This window comes from Penicillium atrosanguineum (assembly GCF_028827265.1).
Source record: "Penicillium atrosanguineum strain IBT 20685 chromosome Unknown utg000003l_segment0_segment0, whole genome shotgun sequence".
NCBI lineage: Eukaryota > Fungi > Ascomycota > Eurotiomycetes > Eurotiales > Aspergillaceae > Penicillium > Penicillium atrosanguineum.
This window is the reverse complement of record NW_026623135.1, coordinates 4,373,253-4,388,553: the sequence shown is the minus strand read 5'-3', so window position 1 is coordinate 4,388,553 and position 15,301 is coordinate 4,373,253. Positions and strand designations below refer to the sequence as shown.

The following is a 15,301-nucleotide window of genomic DNA, read 5'->3' as shown; positions in this document are numbered from 1 at the left end:
GAGAAGTAGAACGCGAACGGGCCCGAAGCACCTCGGGGAGTGGCGCCGATCAGTGGTGTGACTAAGAAATGCCGATCCCGATATCGCCGCCTTTTTTTGCTTCCAATCTTCTCGAGTCCGAGTAGCTGGACCTACCTTGATCTTCAGTCAGGACGATCAATTCGCCCATTCCATTGAACAATGTCTGCTCTCCGTGTGGCCGCGCGCCGCCTCCCTCGCGCCTCCCGGCTGGTCCCTTCAATTGAGTCACCCATTCAGCGTCGATTTGCGGCCACTTCAAATGTCCCTCAGGATGTGAAGGCTCAGGTCCAGGTATGTCCTACGTCCAGACCAATCCCGTCGGTAATTAATTGTGCTAATTGAATTGTAGAAGGAGGCTACCCTGCCCAACCCTGACCCCTCTGCCGACTCCCTCACGCAGTCCTTCATCAACGAGCGCACTCCGTTCATGGTCCCCACCTATGTCCGTCCGGCCCCGATGATGATGAAGGGACAGGGTGTCTACCTATGGGATATGGAGAACCGTCGCTACTTGGATCTTACTGCTGGTATTGCGGTCAACTCTCTCGGTCACTGTGATCCCGAGATCGCGAAGATTGTCGCGGAACAGGTGCGCTTGTTTGAGTCATACTAACACCCAGCTCCGCAATTGCTAATACTAAGCATCTACAGGCCGAGACCCTCATTCACGCTTCCAACCTCTATCACAACCCCTGGACTGGTGCCCTGAGTCAATTGTTGATCGAACAGACTCGCGCGTCCGGCGCCATGCGCGATGCGTCGCAAGTCTTCATTTCCAACTCCGGAACCGAGGCCAATGAGGCTGCTATCAAGTTCGCCCGTAAGGTCGGCCGCTCCAAGGATCCCTCCGGTGCTAAGCACGAGTTCCTCTCCTTCCACAACTCCTTCCACGGCCGCACAATGGGTGCTTTATCCGCAACCCCCAACCCCAAATACCAGACCCCCTTCTCGCCCATGATTCCCGGCTTCAAGTACGGTAACTACAACGACGTTGAGCAGCTTCAGACTCTTATTACGGAAAATACCTGTGGTGTGATTGTCGAGCCCATTCAGGGTGAAGGTGGTGTCAACGTCGCTACTCCCGAGTTCCTCGCTGCTTTGCGCAAGCGCTGTGACGAGGTTGGCGCTGTTCTGATTTTCGACGAGATCCAGTGCGGTCTGTCCCGTACCGGCACTTTCTGGGCCCACGGCCACCCCTCCCTGGCCCCTGCTTCTGGCGAGGCTGCCCACCCCGATATCCTGACTTCCGCGAAGGCCCTGGGCAACGGAATCCCCATCGGCGCAACCATTGTCTCCGGTAAGACTGTCGCCTCGCATATTAAGACTGGTGACCACGGCACCACTTTCGGTGGAAATCCTCTGGCCTGCCGTGTCGCCCACCACATCGTCGAGCGCCTGTCTACACCTGAACTCCAGAGCGCCGTCAAGGAGAAGTCTGCTCAATTCGTCGCTGGCTTCGAGGCTCTTCAGAAGAAGTTCCCCGATGTCATCTCGGAGATCCGCGGTCGGGGCTTGATCTTGGGTGTCCAGCTTACCCCCACTTTCTCTTCCAAGGCAGGCGATATTATCACCGCTGCCCGCGAGCGCGGCATGCTTATCATCACTGCCGGTGATGGCTGTGTCCGCTTCGTTCCTTCTCTGACCATCACTAATGATCAGATTAAGGCTGGCCTGAACATTCTCGAGCAGTCTATCGACTCGGTTGTGGCCAAGTCCTGAATTTTGGAATGACCCAGTGATTTGAATGCCGGCTATGACGTGTTTGATATACCATTTGATTGGCGACAGCGTATATTTTTGGTTTGAAAACATCCCATCTATAGAGGATAGACTGAAGAATAAAAGTGGAAGGGGAGAAATGTCAACTGTGAATTGTCATACTTCAAGACCCGTGCCAAGACTGCCGGACGTACGCGTAGAGTGGAACCCTTTCAGTGGGCCTGACCTTCTTTCCACCTCGCCGAAACAGATGCGATTACCATTCGTATCCCTGATCTTCTCTTTGAAACTAACCTAGAAACATGGATTCCCGATAGTCGTCACCTCCTTCTCTATTACCTGTAGTCTCTTCACCACCCTCACGCGACCACCTTCCCCATGACACGCCCCGCGTCCACAACTGCCCCGATAGGTGATAATGACATTTCACCGTCGCGGCGGGCTCGGTTCAGCGATCGTCTGAATGGAGTTTTCAGCGGCGCGGACCCCCGAGTCTGCGTCGCTTTCTGGCTGTTTGGTACGTATAGCCAGCGAAATCCCGAATGTTCAGCGTCTAACCGCCAAACAGGCCTTATCAACAATGTCCTCTACGTTGTCCTCCTCTCCGCGGCCCTGGACCTTGTCGGACCAGATATCCCCAAAGGCATCGTTCTCCTCGCAGATATCATCCCATCATTCGGGACCAAGCTCATCGCCCCATACTTTATCCATGTGGTTCCTTATTCGGTGCGGGTCATCGCGTTCGTGTTTCTGTCGATAGTTGGCATGGTCGTCGTGGCTCTGAGCCCGCCCTATACCGATGGAGGGACTATTGCGTCTAAGATTGTGGGAATTGTTCTAGCGAGTTTCTCTGCTGGAGCTGGCGAGCTGAGCTTCGTTGGTCTGACGCATTTCTATGGACCCTTTAGCTTGGCGGCCTGGGGTAGCGGGACTGGCGCTGCTGGCTTGGTTGGGGCTGGTGCTTATTCTCTAGCTACCTCTGCAATGGGAATACCTGTCAAGGCCACTCTTTTAGCGTCGGCGCTGTTGCCGTTTGTCATGGCCGCGAGCTTCTTCCTTGTTTTACCGCGGGATGCGTTGAAGCCGGTTAACTCGGCGACGGGAGTATACTATGCTGTTGAGCGCGGGGAGCATCCGAGTGATGAAGAGGGAGATGAGGATAATCATAACCTGCAAACGGGAGACGAAGAGGAGAGACTGTTGGGTGTCTCTGCTCCCACTGCTGAATCCCATAAAGCCGTTCATGTCAGCGAGTCGGCAGCCAAGTGGGCACACTTCCGTGCTAACCTCCACCGTCTTCGGAAGCTATTCTTCCCATAGTATGTACTCATGATATTCTTGCTCATGCTCTGTTGTTGACAATTCTGAAGCATGCTTCCTTTGCTTATGGTATTCATCGCCGAATACGTGATCAACCAGGGCGTGGCCCCTACTCTACTTTTCCCGTTACCCGCCACACCCTTCGAGAACTTCCGCGCTTTCTACCCAGCATACAATGCAATTTACCAAGCCGGAGTCTTCGTCTCGCGCTCCTCAACTCCATTCTTCCGCATCCACAACCTCTACCTACCCTCCATCTTACAACTTTTAAACTTGGCACTTCTAACATGCCATTCCTTGTTTAATTTCATTCCTAGCATCTGGCTTGTGTTCCTGATCATCTTCTGGGAAGGTTTGTTGGGGGGTCTGGTATATGTCAATACGTTCGCAGAAATTAGCGATCGCGTGCCCGAAGAAGACCGCGAATTCTCGCTTGGGGCTACGACTGTTAGCGACTCGGCTGGTATTTGCATTGCTGGATTTTTGAGTATGCCGTGGGAACTTCTGCTGTGCAGGTTTCAGCAGATTCATGGGCGAGAGTACTGCCGGCAGATCTAAGACTACCTGTGCTCAGTGCTTAGACTCCCTTATACTTCCTATTAAATCAAGAGATTAGATTGAAGAATGACCCTTCTCTAAAAACCATCTTGGATTTGAGCTAGCTAGAATTACTTATCAATCGTCTGTCGAGAGGGGCATTGCTCGACTATTGGTTAAGGCATAACGGAAATGCCTCGAGCTGGACCTCTTAGACGGCATTACCCGTCTGGGAACAAGGACGGCGGACCTTGGCATTACCTCGCGCAGAAGATAAGCGATGCTCCGCATGGATGTTGTGCGAGAACTCACAATTCACTAGGAGCAGGGTGATGGGCGCCTAAATAGCGGGATCTTTCAGCCGCATGAAAAGGGTCAAGGCAACAGGATTTGTAGTCAAAGGAAATTCAGGGACTCCAGGATATTTATCCAATGTTGACCGAGGTTTTATGTAAAGCTCGATCGTCCCTTGATCTCTATAATATAAAATTCGCGCCCTGGAGCTTGCCATGATTGCTAAAATCCATCATAGAATTATCGAGGCTTCTTGCACCAAATCGTGAGTTATCAAAGTGTGACCCAAAGTGCTGACAGTGGTTGGAGCTAGGAGACGTCTGGCCACGACCCCAGCATAAAGGCCTACGGGTACTCCATAGGGAGCCTTACGAACTCCGAGTGGATGCTCTTATCATGGTGTTCTTGAGCTGGATATTTTGCTCCAATTACATGGTATAGATGCCGGGAAAATGAGATCCTGTTTGTCCTGATTCATATCATTTGATTCAAGTTCACGATATGCCAAGAACTCAATTGTGGCACATATGCAAGATCGGGATCGCCAGAGCCAGGACGAAAAAGTATAAATACCTGGCTTATTTACAGACATGGGTGTTCCAATAGTTATTTGGAATGAATATCAAAGGGAAACATCAATATAGGCTCGTGATCGATTTATCCGTCTAGTCTTTTGAAAGCCCTAGAGCTGATGGCCTCTGCGTTCGTTGTAACTCGATAGTATCTAGTTCCAATGGGGTGAGTCTTATCTATCACTTTACGGCACTAGTTTCCCGCGAACGGGAGGAATAGCGCAATTTCATCGTATTGTTGGCCCGCTCCGTGGGCTTAGCGCCCATTTCCCCATTCAATTGGCCTTGCCTAGACAAAGTTTAAAACAATCTACCGCATATACTAGCCTAACCTGATATTTTTACTAGCCCAAGGTGGCATAGCTAGACCGACCAAGGCTCGGCTAAAATATCGTACTTTAGTCATGTTCCTCATGAGCTTCAGATCAGCTCCGTTATTGAATGATTTCCAGCTAAGTTGCCAAAACCGGAGCATGAAAAATTATCATTGGCTTACAAGGCCGCCATAAGGTGTTGAGATTTCATTCAGCCCAGCGGGGCTCACTTGGTTTTAGGTTGGTTTGTAGCATAGAGAGCCTACTTCTCCCATAGCACTAATTCATCACTCTTACACATATCTCCGAATCCAGATGTCCCTCTCTGACAAGCTTAAGGTGGCTACGTGGCTGAAGGTATTTGCTTGTTGTAGATGCGGCATGGGGTGAAAAACGGTTGACCGCCGCCTTGCCGCTCAAGATACGAGGAGGCGTCTTGTTTCATGCACATAAACATACCGGCTGACACTCAGAAAAGAATACTGGAATACTTGCATTCTATCATTCCAGACTTGAGAAGACATGCCGGCGAAGGAAAAATTCAACAGAGCTTATAAATATTTCCAATCTCGTGGAATAGATTTCAATAAAGATCGATGAGATCAACATCTTCCGCCATTTTACCTCAGAGGCAAATAGGTATCTAGAGATTTGCAAAGGCACGCTTACAATGCAAGGGGGCCAAATTCAAATATAGCGCGACGGCCCGTGCGTGGCCAGCCTGTAACAATATCGGACTAGAATCATCCTATCGGAGTCTACCTGAGTCTACCTATCCATTCCGCTCAGCACCTCCGATGCCGAGGTCCAAAGCGACTAACTGACAGCGTCAAATAGAGTTTCTACGCATCTGTCTGTTGCCATCTCAGCCGTACTAGGTATCTCAGGCTGAAGTCTTCTCAGCTCGGTCCTAATCCGGCGACGCCATTTTTACTGAAAGATTATTGAGAATTTTTTGAAAACCCTCTTGGTGCCCCACACCTTGCGTCTGACAGATATTCGAAGACAGCAACAATGTCAAATCGTAGTCACAAGACCGATGACTATCCGATACTGAGTCTTCCATTTGACTCAATGAGATCGGAGTATGATGTCGTGGTTATAGGATCCGGTTATGGAGCTGGCGTTGCAGCGAGTCGAATGGCTCGAGCAGGAAAGACAGTTGCCATACTTGAGCTCGGCTGGGAAAGAAGATGTAAGTACCCTTCGCATTTCATTGATTGAAATATTGTCGCTATGAATTATGAAACTTCCATTAAGAGGGCTCAATCGACATGCAAATGCTAACATGCTACCAAGCCGGCTCATTTCCGCACAGCCTGCCTCAATGTCTCATGGATATGAATGTTTCGGGAAAATCTTCAAAGAATTCCTTCCTGTCAAACTGGGTGTCACCTGGAAATCCTACACGGCTCTTTCAATTATTTCTAGGGAATGGGCAACATGCATTCTCTGCTCATGGTACGTGTCGGGCCTCAAATTAGTATGTGAGCATTTTTCTGAATCAAACCAAAGGGCTCGGAGGCTGCTCTTTGATAAATGCGGGAGTCTTTCTGGAAGCAGACGAAGACACTTTGACAATGAGTCCGTGGCCATCGGAGATCAGAAATGACCCTTCAGTGCTGGATGATTGTGAGCCTCCTGCTCTCCGCGAAATGGTAAAAGTCTTACAACTAACCAAAGCAGACTATTTGCGAGCTGAAACAATGTTACAGCCTTCCACGTATCCGGAAGAGTATCCAAATTTGCGCAAACTCGAGCATTTGCAAGAAGATTCAAAACGCCTGGGAACAGGGGAGAACTTCTATAAAGCACCACTCACCACATTCTTCTATAGTGGCCATAACAACGTCGGTGTACCAATGCAAGCAAATACAGGGTCAGGTCACGAGTCTACTGGCCTCAACGATGGCTCGAAAAACTCGGTAGCAACAACATATCTTGCAGATGCCTGGAATTGGGGCGCTGAGATATTCTGTGGGTGTGAGGTCAGGTTTGTGGAGAAAGACCCGAACGAAAATGGGTACATTATCCATTTTGCGTGGCATGGGAGTGGCAGATCCGTTTTCAAAAATTATTTCAAAGAGCAGCTTTTTTGGGTAAAGGCAGTAGGTTCCAACTCAACCGGGCTCTTTCCGAGCCATGAAACGAACGAAATTTGACATATTACCTCTCATAACCAGACGGATTTCTGTTTTCTTGGAGCTGGCGCTCTGGGTACCACTGAGATCCTGCTTAGGTCTAAGAAGTGCGGCTTGCAGATGTCTCCGCTCGTTGGAAGAAATCTTTCCGGTAATGGTGATATGTTGCTATTTGGTATGTCACGTCCAGCATTTCACATCGCTCGCATCTAATTCCGGTCTAGGGTACAATGGGAAAACCGATGTCAACGCAATCGCTCGCAGATTTTCACGCGATATTGAGGCACCAGGCCCGACTATCACTGGAGTGATCGACAACCGCCTTGTTGACCCCGTAGATAGTCCTCTTTCCGGATATATTATCCAGGATGGTTGTATCCCTGAGCCGATGAATCCAGTGATCCAGCTGTTATTTACTCTGCAGACAGTCAAAGACCAAGCCAGGTCCTTTGTGTCAAATCCTCGGGAGGGGACCAGAAGGACTTTTGCCATATTGAAGTCATTTTTACTTGGCCCATATGCAAGTGGTGGAGCATTGCAGCGAACCTCAACATATCTTGTGATGTCCCATGACAGTAATGAGATGACATTGACCCTAGACAGTGATCAACTATGTTTGCAAGCTCCCTCGGAAGGTCGCTCTGAGAATTTCAAGAAGATCAAAAAATTATTGAGTATTTTATTCGGCTACACACAAGCAAGCATGGGGTTTTCATACTTCTACGGTAAGAACGATCGATACTGTGGACGGCCCACGCTAACTCGGATAAGGGCGCCACGAGGAGGAAATTACTGTTCATCCACTTGGAGGTGCCAATATGAGCAGTGATGGTACAGGACTCGCGGGCGTAACTAACTATCTGGGAGAGGTCTTCACTGGCAAAGGTAGCGAAGTACACAAAGGACTTGTGTGCTGCGATGCCTCCATCATTCCAACGGCCTTGGGTGTGAACCCGCTCGCGACGATAACCGCTCTTTCAGAACGTTCTGTCCAGTTTCTTGTGGAGAATTCTGGACTTTCAATTGATCTTGCGACCCAGAACGGTGTCTTGAATACCTATAGCAAGCCTAGGGTCTCAAGCAATCCACGAAATCACAAGGAAAACATGAGCATCGAATCGAACCCTATCGGATGGCAGTTTACAGAGACTCTATATGGACATATTTGCATTGGATCGAGAAAAAAAGACCCCGGGCGCTCTGACAGGTTCGGAAAGGGCTCATCTTGTGCCATGCGGATATTTCTCACGATAGAAATCTGCCGGCCCCAGAAAGGTGAGAAACAAAGCGACCTTTTTTTGACCTCACACTTATGTCTTCATAGGGTCAGGTTACGAAGGGAAATGCACTGGAACAGCTTCTTGCTATGCATTATCGACAAACACGCTAAAAATCGTTGATGGGAGCGTGAAATTTTTCACGTCGATAGAAGACAAGCCCGAGTCGTCGAGCATCTCATATCAGTTGCAGCTCCTCTCAGTAGAAGGCAGGCAATATCATTTGGAAGGCCGCAAGGTTATCAACTCGAACATAGCATTCTCTGTCAGAAAGACTTGGGAAGCCACAACTACAGTCAACGTCAGCATCCTTCGGTCGGATGGGGCAATAGTTGGATCCGGGGCCCTTCATATTTCACTACTGGACTTTCAAAAGCAAATTCAAACGTTCCGGCCGACCGTGTCTCTGACAGCTGGACTTTTCTGGGATTTAATGGTTTTTCTGCTCTCGTTCATACTACACGTGAGCCTCTTCTTCTTCAATCCCTTCGTTCCATTGCGCTTCCCTCGCTCCTCAAGTGAGGACAAGACCCGTTCAAAACAAACCCTACCTTCAAATTCATTCAGAATCAAAGCCAGAGATGGTGTGCAGGCGCTTCTTGAGGTGTATGACTCTCTTCCTTCCGAAGGGAAAGGAATTTCGGAAGACAGCATAACCCCGCCGCCAGTTCTGCTTCTTCCAGGTATCACCGGGAGTGCGGTGCACAATCTTTACGCGTTACCATTCTTGCGTTGCAACATGATCGATTATCTCAGAGAGCGCGGACACCGTTGTTACGCACTTTCACCTCGCTGGAGTGCTGATCCTTCCGTCGCTCAAAGATCCACGGTTTTCGACTGCCGTCTTGACGTTGCCGCAGCGGTCGATTTCATCCGAGGCCGAGAGACCTTGAAGCCATACGTGATAGCCCACTGTCAAGGCTCCGTGGCCCTCGGCATGGGACTCCTCGATGGAACAATATTCAGCAGTGACCTCCTCGGTGTCACTGCAAACTCCGTCTTCATCAATATGGTCTTCGGATACTGGAACGCGATCAAAGGACGGACCACTCTTCTGATCCAACTATACGAATATCTCGCGGGTAACTTTTTCCCTATTTCCAGCAGTGCCGGAGATGCTGTCTTTCAACGATTACTCGATGCCCTGCTTCGATTCTATCCCTTGGGAAATAAACGAGACCGGTGCACATCCACGGCGTGCCGTCGAACCTCTTTTGCCTTTGGATTACTATGGAACCATGAGAACCTTGACGTAGGTATTCATGACAACGTTCATCGGTTCTTCGAAGGGACCTACACTAAGATGATGAAGCAAGTGGTCCGCATGGGAACAAAAGGAGGGTGTACCGATAATGAGTCACATTGTCTTCTCACCGAAGAGAATTTGCAGCGATTACAAGGGCTACCAATTCTTTTCGTTTCGGGAACGGAAAACCAAGTATTCAACCCCGAATCAACACTAAAGGACTATGAGTTGTTGCGCCGACGGTTCGGGGAGAGGCACTATCGCAGATTCCTAGCCGAGGGGTACGGTCATCTCGATCCTATTGTTGGAAAGAACGCTGCCGAGGATGTCTATTGGAGGATAGTGACGCATCTGAGAAGCTGTAGCGAGAATGGGGAGGTGCTGAGACCTAAAACAGAATCTCCGAACATACATAGCGTGTGATTTGGTTGAGCAATGGACGATCATCGTTTGCCAAATTTTTGCAGCGTTCCTAAGCGAGCCCCAGGGAGTGTCCAGCCCGCTAATACCCCACGAATAGTATCATAGTGCGTCAGCGGAAGTAAGAACTGGGGTTTGAATCCCCCACGTTGGCAGCGAAATGTACCCCCGCTGATTTGTTGATAAGAGTCAGCTGATGGCGTCACCGGCATGTGACGGCTTTCACATGTGAAAGTTGCATTTCACTTGACTTCATTTCAATTTTATTTAATTCCATCGTTGCATTGTTTTTGCGTGTTCCTCTTTGGATCATCATTGAGTTTTTCCTTCCCTTCCGGTTGTACAAAAATCTCCTTATACAGGTGCTAGGGTGCTGCATATGCAGCGTGGGTAGATATGATAGGTAAGACGCCTCACCATCGTCAAGATTAACGCTAATGCCAGTTACAGACCACGTCTTAGGGAGACCTTCTACGCGTTTCCGCAAAATCCAGGTTTTCGCCGTAGTTTCTTTCTGGTCACTTTATCTTTTGCGGTGAGCCGATGCTTCGATATATTTGATCCTGGAATGTATCGTGGCTAAGACTCTTATTCACCACAGAGCGAACAAGCATGGCCCCCCTTTCATTCGGTCTCTTTCCAGGTATTTCAGCAGTAAACTAAGTGCCTGGCAAACGACTGTGATCATTTTCCTTTGGCTCTACGTCAGCCGCAACTTTGCCAAGATCGTCGGACTGGAATGTCCGGAACCTTTGGCAAACCTCTACTCACGATCATTCTTCCGCGCGACATGGATCACAACTGGGTTAGACGCCGGTTTCTGGACGGCTATGAAGATTAAGCCGAAATGCCTGCGAGATTTGGCTTCGTTGGTCTTCACGGTCTACTATCTTATCGCCGCGGAACAAGCGGATGAGAAGGTTCGACGCGTTCGCGGCACCTTGACTTTAGAGCATCTGCGTGTGTCGTGGAACAAAGCTACATCTCCTTACCTATGGGTGTTGGCGAGCCTGCTCCGTCCCCGATTGACTCGTTATGCGCCTCGGGCGATTCGCATTGCACGCCCGCTCCACTCCGTTCACGCGGATCCTGTGAATGCATGGTTGTACTTTGACGGACCTTTGAGTGCACTCAAAGATCAAACTGCCATTATTCTAGATGTTCCAGGAGGTGGCTTTGTTGCTATGGGACCCCGGAACTCCGAAGACAAACTATCGTCATGGGCGGGTCGGCTGAAAGTGCCAGTTTTGAGCATCGACTACAAAAAGGCTCCGGAATACGCATACCCGTATGCATTACATGAGTGCTATGATGTTTACCACACTATCATGTCAACTAATGGCCGTTGTCTCGGGCTGAGCGGCTCAACACGCCCTCGAATCGTTGTGACCGGAGAAAGTGCGGGCGGGAACCTCGCCGTTGGCATGACACTGATGGTTTTGCAGTCAGCCATGGCGCGGGGTTGGAAAGGCGAGGATGTGCTTCCTCGTCCAGATGGCCTGGTTCTGGCATATCCGGCTTTGAACGTGAGAGTTGAGAGCTGGATGACCGACGAGCAAATGTCGTTGATCCAGGATAAAGACACTCGCCAGACCAACCGAAGCATTTTGCAGCGGAAGCAAGATCAATATCGCAAGTTAACGCCTTATACCTCCCCAGGTCATTCTGTTGAGGATTTGACTGCGATCACGAAGCAATCACCCCAGAAACCCGAGAAAGTCGATGTTGCATCCGAAACGTCAAGAGCACTCCGCGACAAATTGAAGAAAAGCGAGGATCTGAGCGAGAATGCAGTTCCTCAGCCAGAAGACCAGACTCAGCCTTTAAAAACCAGACTGGCCGTTTCATCAATGATATCTTATGTGCATGATCGGATCCTCACGCCTGAGATGATGCGAGCTATGATCATCCTCTACATCGGTCCTCACCACCGGCCGGACTTCAATACAGATTTCTATTTGTCACCCGTTCTTGCTCCAGATTCATTACTCGCAGCATTCCCCAAAACCTACATTTTAACTGGCGAGCGCGACCCCTTAGTTGACGATACGGTCATCTTCGCAGGCAGACTGCGCCAAGCGAAGCTTCATCAATTCCATGAACGCCAAGACCTGGGCTTGGAAAAGTCCCGACGCGAATTCAATGAGAAGGATCATGTTGAGGTGTCGCTCATTCCGGGAGTCTCGCACGGATTCATGCAAATGGCGGGATTCTTCCCGGATGCATGGAAATACATTAACCGCAGTGCGAGCTGGATTGAGAACATCTTTGACACAATGGATCTGGATGGCTCCGAGTACAGTCTTCTTCAGGCATCTCAGCTCTCCAGCATCCGGACCTCTGCAAGATGGAGGGGCTCAATTAAGGGCAATGGTAGTGCGAGAGGCTACTTTAGCAACCACCACCGCCGTTTCACAGGGGAGTCCTCCGCTGACGAGGACAAACCACTGGAAATGAGCATGAGCAAGATCACGTCATCATCTATCAACGAAGATCACCCGCCGGCTTCACCATCTCGCCGCCGTCGCCGCCGATCTCGTTCCTCCTTCGCATCTTCCCGAGTGACCGGGTTTACGAGCACCAGAAACGAGTCTAGCGATGCAAAAGACTTTCTTGCAAAGCTAGAACGCCTCGACCTAGAAGGCGTAGACCAGGACGGAATCAACAGTGCTCCAGAAAGCCCAGGCGTTCATCGTCCTCGTGGCCGAAGTATCGCATCTTTAGACAGCGAGGAAGATATTTTAGATAGACGCATGAATGGGATTGCGGGTGGTCTAATGGGATTAGGGGAAAGGGCACAGACGCCCGGCCCATGAAGGTATGAATTGGATGTTCATGAGGCCGTACATAGACGCATTAGAGCCACGGAGCAAATCACATTGAAATTGAAATTACCGACTGTAATAACATAGAGACTCTTTCACGTGAAACTGACATGTGAGATGTATTCCTTGCATGTGAATGTGGGTCCCATATGAGCACAACACGAGTGTGTGCTCCAGGGCTTCTATCACACGAATCTGTCTGATTACGACGACGTTAGAGGGGAGAAAGGTTTGCGGTTTGACGCGGCGCCAGAAGTATGGTATCGAGAAGACTGGAATATGATTGGACGGAATCACTCGGCATTGCGATGCCGGCTTTCGAGATCGTCCAGACCGACCTTACGCGGCACATGGCTTGCGATACACTGATTCGCTCCGTACTATCAAACATTGTATCTCTGTAGAGATGCATGTAGGTCATAGTCCATACAAGTCCACATAAGTTGTCAACCCGTACGTAGCTAATAATTTGAACCCGTTGGCCTTTCGTTCCAATGGCTGGTCCGTTTGTATTAGTAATACACATAATTATTCTCGAATATTCCCCGAGTTATCTCCGCATTACGCAGTAGACCACAGGAATCCACGTCTGTTACGTGACGGCCTAGTCATCGTTGAATCCGTACGCACGGAATTTTAGGGTTTCTACCTTGTAAATCGTAGGTAATATAGCTACTAGGACCTATGCTTCCATATATGGTGGCCAGAAATGATTAATTCGCCACTAGCCATCTGAAGTCTATACCTATAGCTCTCGCAAGGGTTCGTCTTAACAGATACAGGAAAGTCTCTTCGAACATGGAAGAAGCTGAATAGGAACTTTCTATGGATGAGACGAATCTTTCTACATCTAGAATGATCACCTGATCCAACGGAACGAGATCGCCGAGGAAACTGAGTCCGAGTCCGGGTGGGCCGGCAGCCCGAGTATGCGTCAAAAGTCGCCGTCGCTTGTGCCCGAGTTGACAAATGATGCTTTGCGGCATCTACAAGTAACATAACTTTCCGACCGGTCCCAAATCATGCCGACTCTGTGACAAATCAGATCCAGTGACTCTTGAAAAAAGGTAATGTTCTGAAGTGATAACTAGAAAACGTCACTCTTGCAAAATACAAAAGTTTCTCACATATCTCAGTCATTTGAAGTCGAACACGTTCATAATGTCATTCGATAGAGTCGCTGTTTTCCCTGCCTCTGGCGGTATTGGTGGCAGCACTGTCAAGCATCTTTTACCTCGACTTCCGTCCGAAAATCTTACCTTCGTCGCTCGTCATCCCGAGAAATTGAGTGACGCTTCTTCTGCCGGTGCAAAAGTTCGTCATGCGGACTATGACGATGATGACACCCTTTCGCGTGCTTTTGATGGTGTGGATACTCTGTTCTTGATCTCATATCCTTCAGTCGAGCATGAGCACAGATCGGAGGTAAGATGTGGAAGCAAATCCACCCGGAAGTATTTAACACAGTGCTAACAATTGTGCGAGTAGCGTCATCGGGTTGCCATTGACTTTGCGATTCGTAGCGGAGTTAAGCATATCTTCTATGGCTCTCTAGGATATGGTGGCAAGCCAGAGAACAAAGCCTCCGTGGCTCACGTTATGCAAGCTCATCTGGATACAGAGAAGTATCTAGAACATTTGTCCCAGACGAATAAGGACTTTGGATACACGGTGGTCCGCGAAGGCCTGTACTCCGAGTCGTACCCTCTCTATACCGCCTTTTTTGACCCGCAGAACCCGGTCAGTGAGATTAAGATCCCACATGACGGATCTGGGCCCGGTATTGCCTGGGTCAAGCGTGAAGAGCTGGGCGAGGGCACTGCTGAGCTTCTAAAAAGATTTGTCAAAGATCCGAAGAGCTTCCCATATCTTCAGAAGTCCGTTTTGCTCTCCGGAAGCCGGGTGGTGTCTTTGAAGGAGTCAGTGGACATTCTGGGCAAAGTGGCCAACCTACCTGTCAAGATCCACCAGGTCTCCGAAGATGAATTTGCTGCACAGCCTCAGGTCAAGCCGAACTTCCTCTATCATGGAGTCGATCACTCCAAGGTGTGGACGACAACCTTTGAAGCCTTCCGTCGAGGTGAGGCAGCATACGCATCACCTCTCCTTGGGGAGCTTTTGGGCCGTGAACCTGAAGATTTCCAGACTACAGTGAGCAACTCGTAGAGTTTCCTAAGGGTGATTTCTCGAAGCAAATTGTAAAACTTTTTCGAGACTTGGGCTTATTCAACTGAAACTTCTCGTCAAAACACTCTTGACCAGGTGTACCTACATGCCAATGTATTGGGAGGATACCCTCTCCCTTCTTGGTATTGAAATTGGAGGACTTTTATTTAGCGGTAAAAAGTTAGGATATTCATTCTTCAATACTAAATTGGCTGTGACAAGATCATAGGGCTCCACTAGGGCTTTGGCAAATTAGAAGAGGTTCCTTATTATTCCTATTCTTGCATTCGATTATTCAATGTAGTTACCATCAATCCTCAGAGGTTATATCGATTTGTAGAGAACACTTCCGTGACTAATAGATAGATATAATACTGCCTGCATGAGTGCCGTTTATGGTAAGAGTGGTTTAAAATAGCCCTCTTAGGCCTATCTCCTCCTCCTACTTC

The 15,301-nt window shown here is 49.2% G+C and overlaps 5 protein-coding genes across 5 annotated transcripts; all 5 read left to right on the top strand.

Annotated features, from left to right (window-relative positions):
- Positions 1-180: 180 nt before the first annotated feature.
- On the top strand, positions 181-1,740 carry N7443_005086 (acetylornithine transaminase; the record flags this gene model as incomplete). The annotated part of the gene is made up of 3 exons (XM_056885142.1): positions 181-312; positions 371-610; positions 673-1,740. The coding sequence occupies 3 exons, from the start codon at positions 181-183 to the stop codon at positions 1,738-1,740; spliced, it is 1,440 nt and encodes a 479-aa protein (XP_056743420.1).
- A 378-nt stretch (positions 1,741-2,118) lies between these two features.
- Positions 2,119-3,618, top strand: N7443_005085 (battenin family protein; the record flags this gene model as incomplete). The annotated part of the gene is made up of 3 exons (XM_056885141.1): positions 2,119-2,257; positions 2,309-3,059; positions 3,111-3,618. 3 exons carry the CDS (start codon positions 2,119-2,121, stop codon positions 3,616-3,618), a joined length of 1,398 nt encoding a protein of 465 aa, XP_056743419.1.
- Positions 3,619-5,791: 2,173 nt separating this feature from the next.
- Positions 5,792-9,864, top strand: N7443_005084 (uncharacterized protein; the record flags this gene model as incomplete). The annotated part of the gene is made up of 7 exons (XM_056885140.1): positions 5,792-5,972; positions 6,077-6,238; positions 6,293-6,885; positions 6,961-7,093; positions 7,143-7,643; positions 7,690-8,193; positions 8,243-9,864. 7 exons carry the CDS (start codon positions 5,792-5,794, stop codon positions 9,862-9,864), a joined length of 3,696 nt encoding a protein of 1,231 aa, XP_056743418.1.
- A 434-nt stretch (positions 9,865-10,298) lies between these two features.
- Positions 10,299-12,677, top strand: N7443_005083 (putative lipase; the record flags this gene model as incomplete). Its single annotated transcript, XM_056885139.1, has 2 exons — positions 10,299-10,396; positions 10,463-12,677. The coding sequence occupies 2 exons, from the start codon at positions 10,299-10,301 to the stop codon at positions 12,675-12,677; spliced, it is 2,313 nt and encodes a 770-aa protein (XP_056743417.1).
- A 1,170-nt stretch (positions 12,678-13,847) lies between these two features.
- N7443_005082 (uncharacterized protein) lies at positions 13,848-14,852 on the top strand (the record flags this gene model as incomplete). Its single annotated transcript, XM_056885138.1, has 2 exons — positions 13,848-14,111; positions 14,175-14,852. 2 exons carry the CDS (start codon positions 13,848-13,850, stop codon positions 14,850-14,852), a joined length of 942 nt encoding a protein of 313 aa, XP_056743416.1.
- Positions 14,853-15,301: the final 449 nt, after the last annotated feature.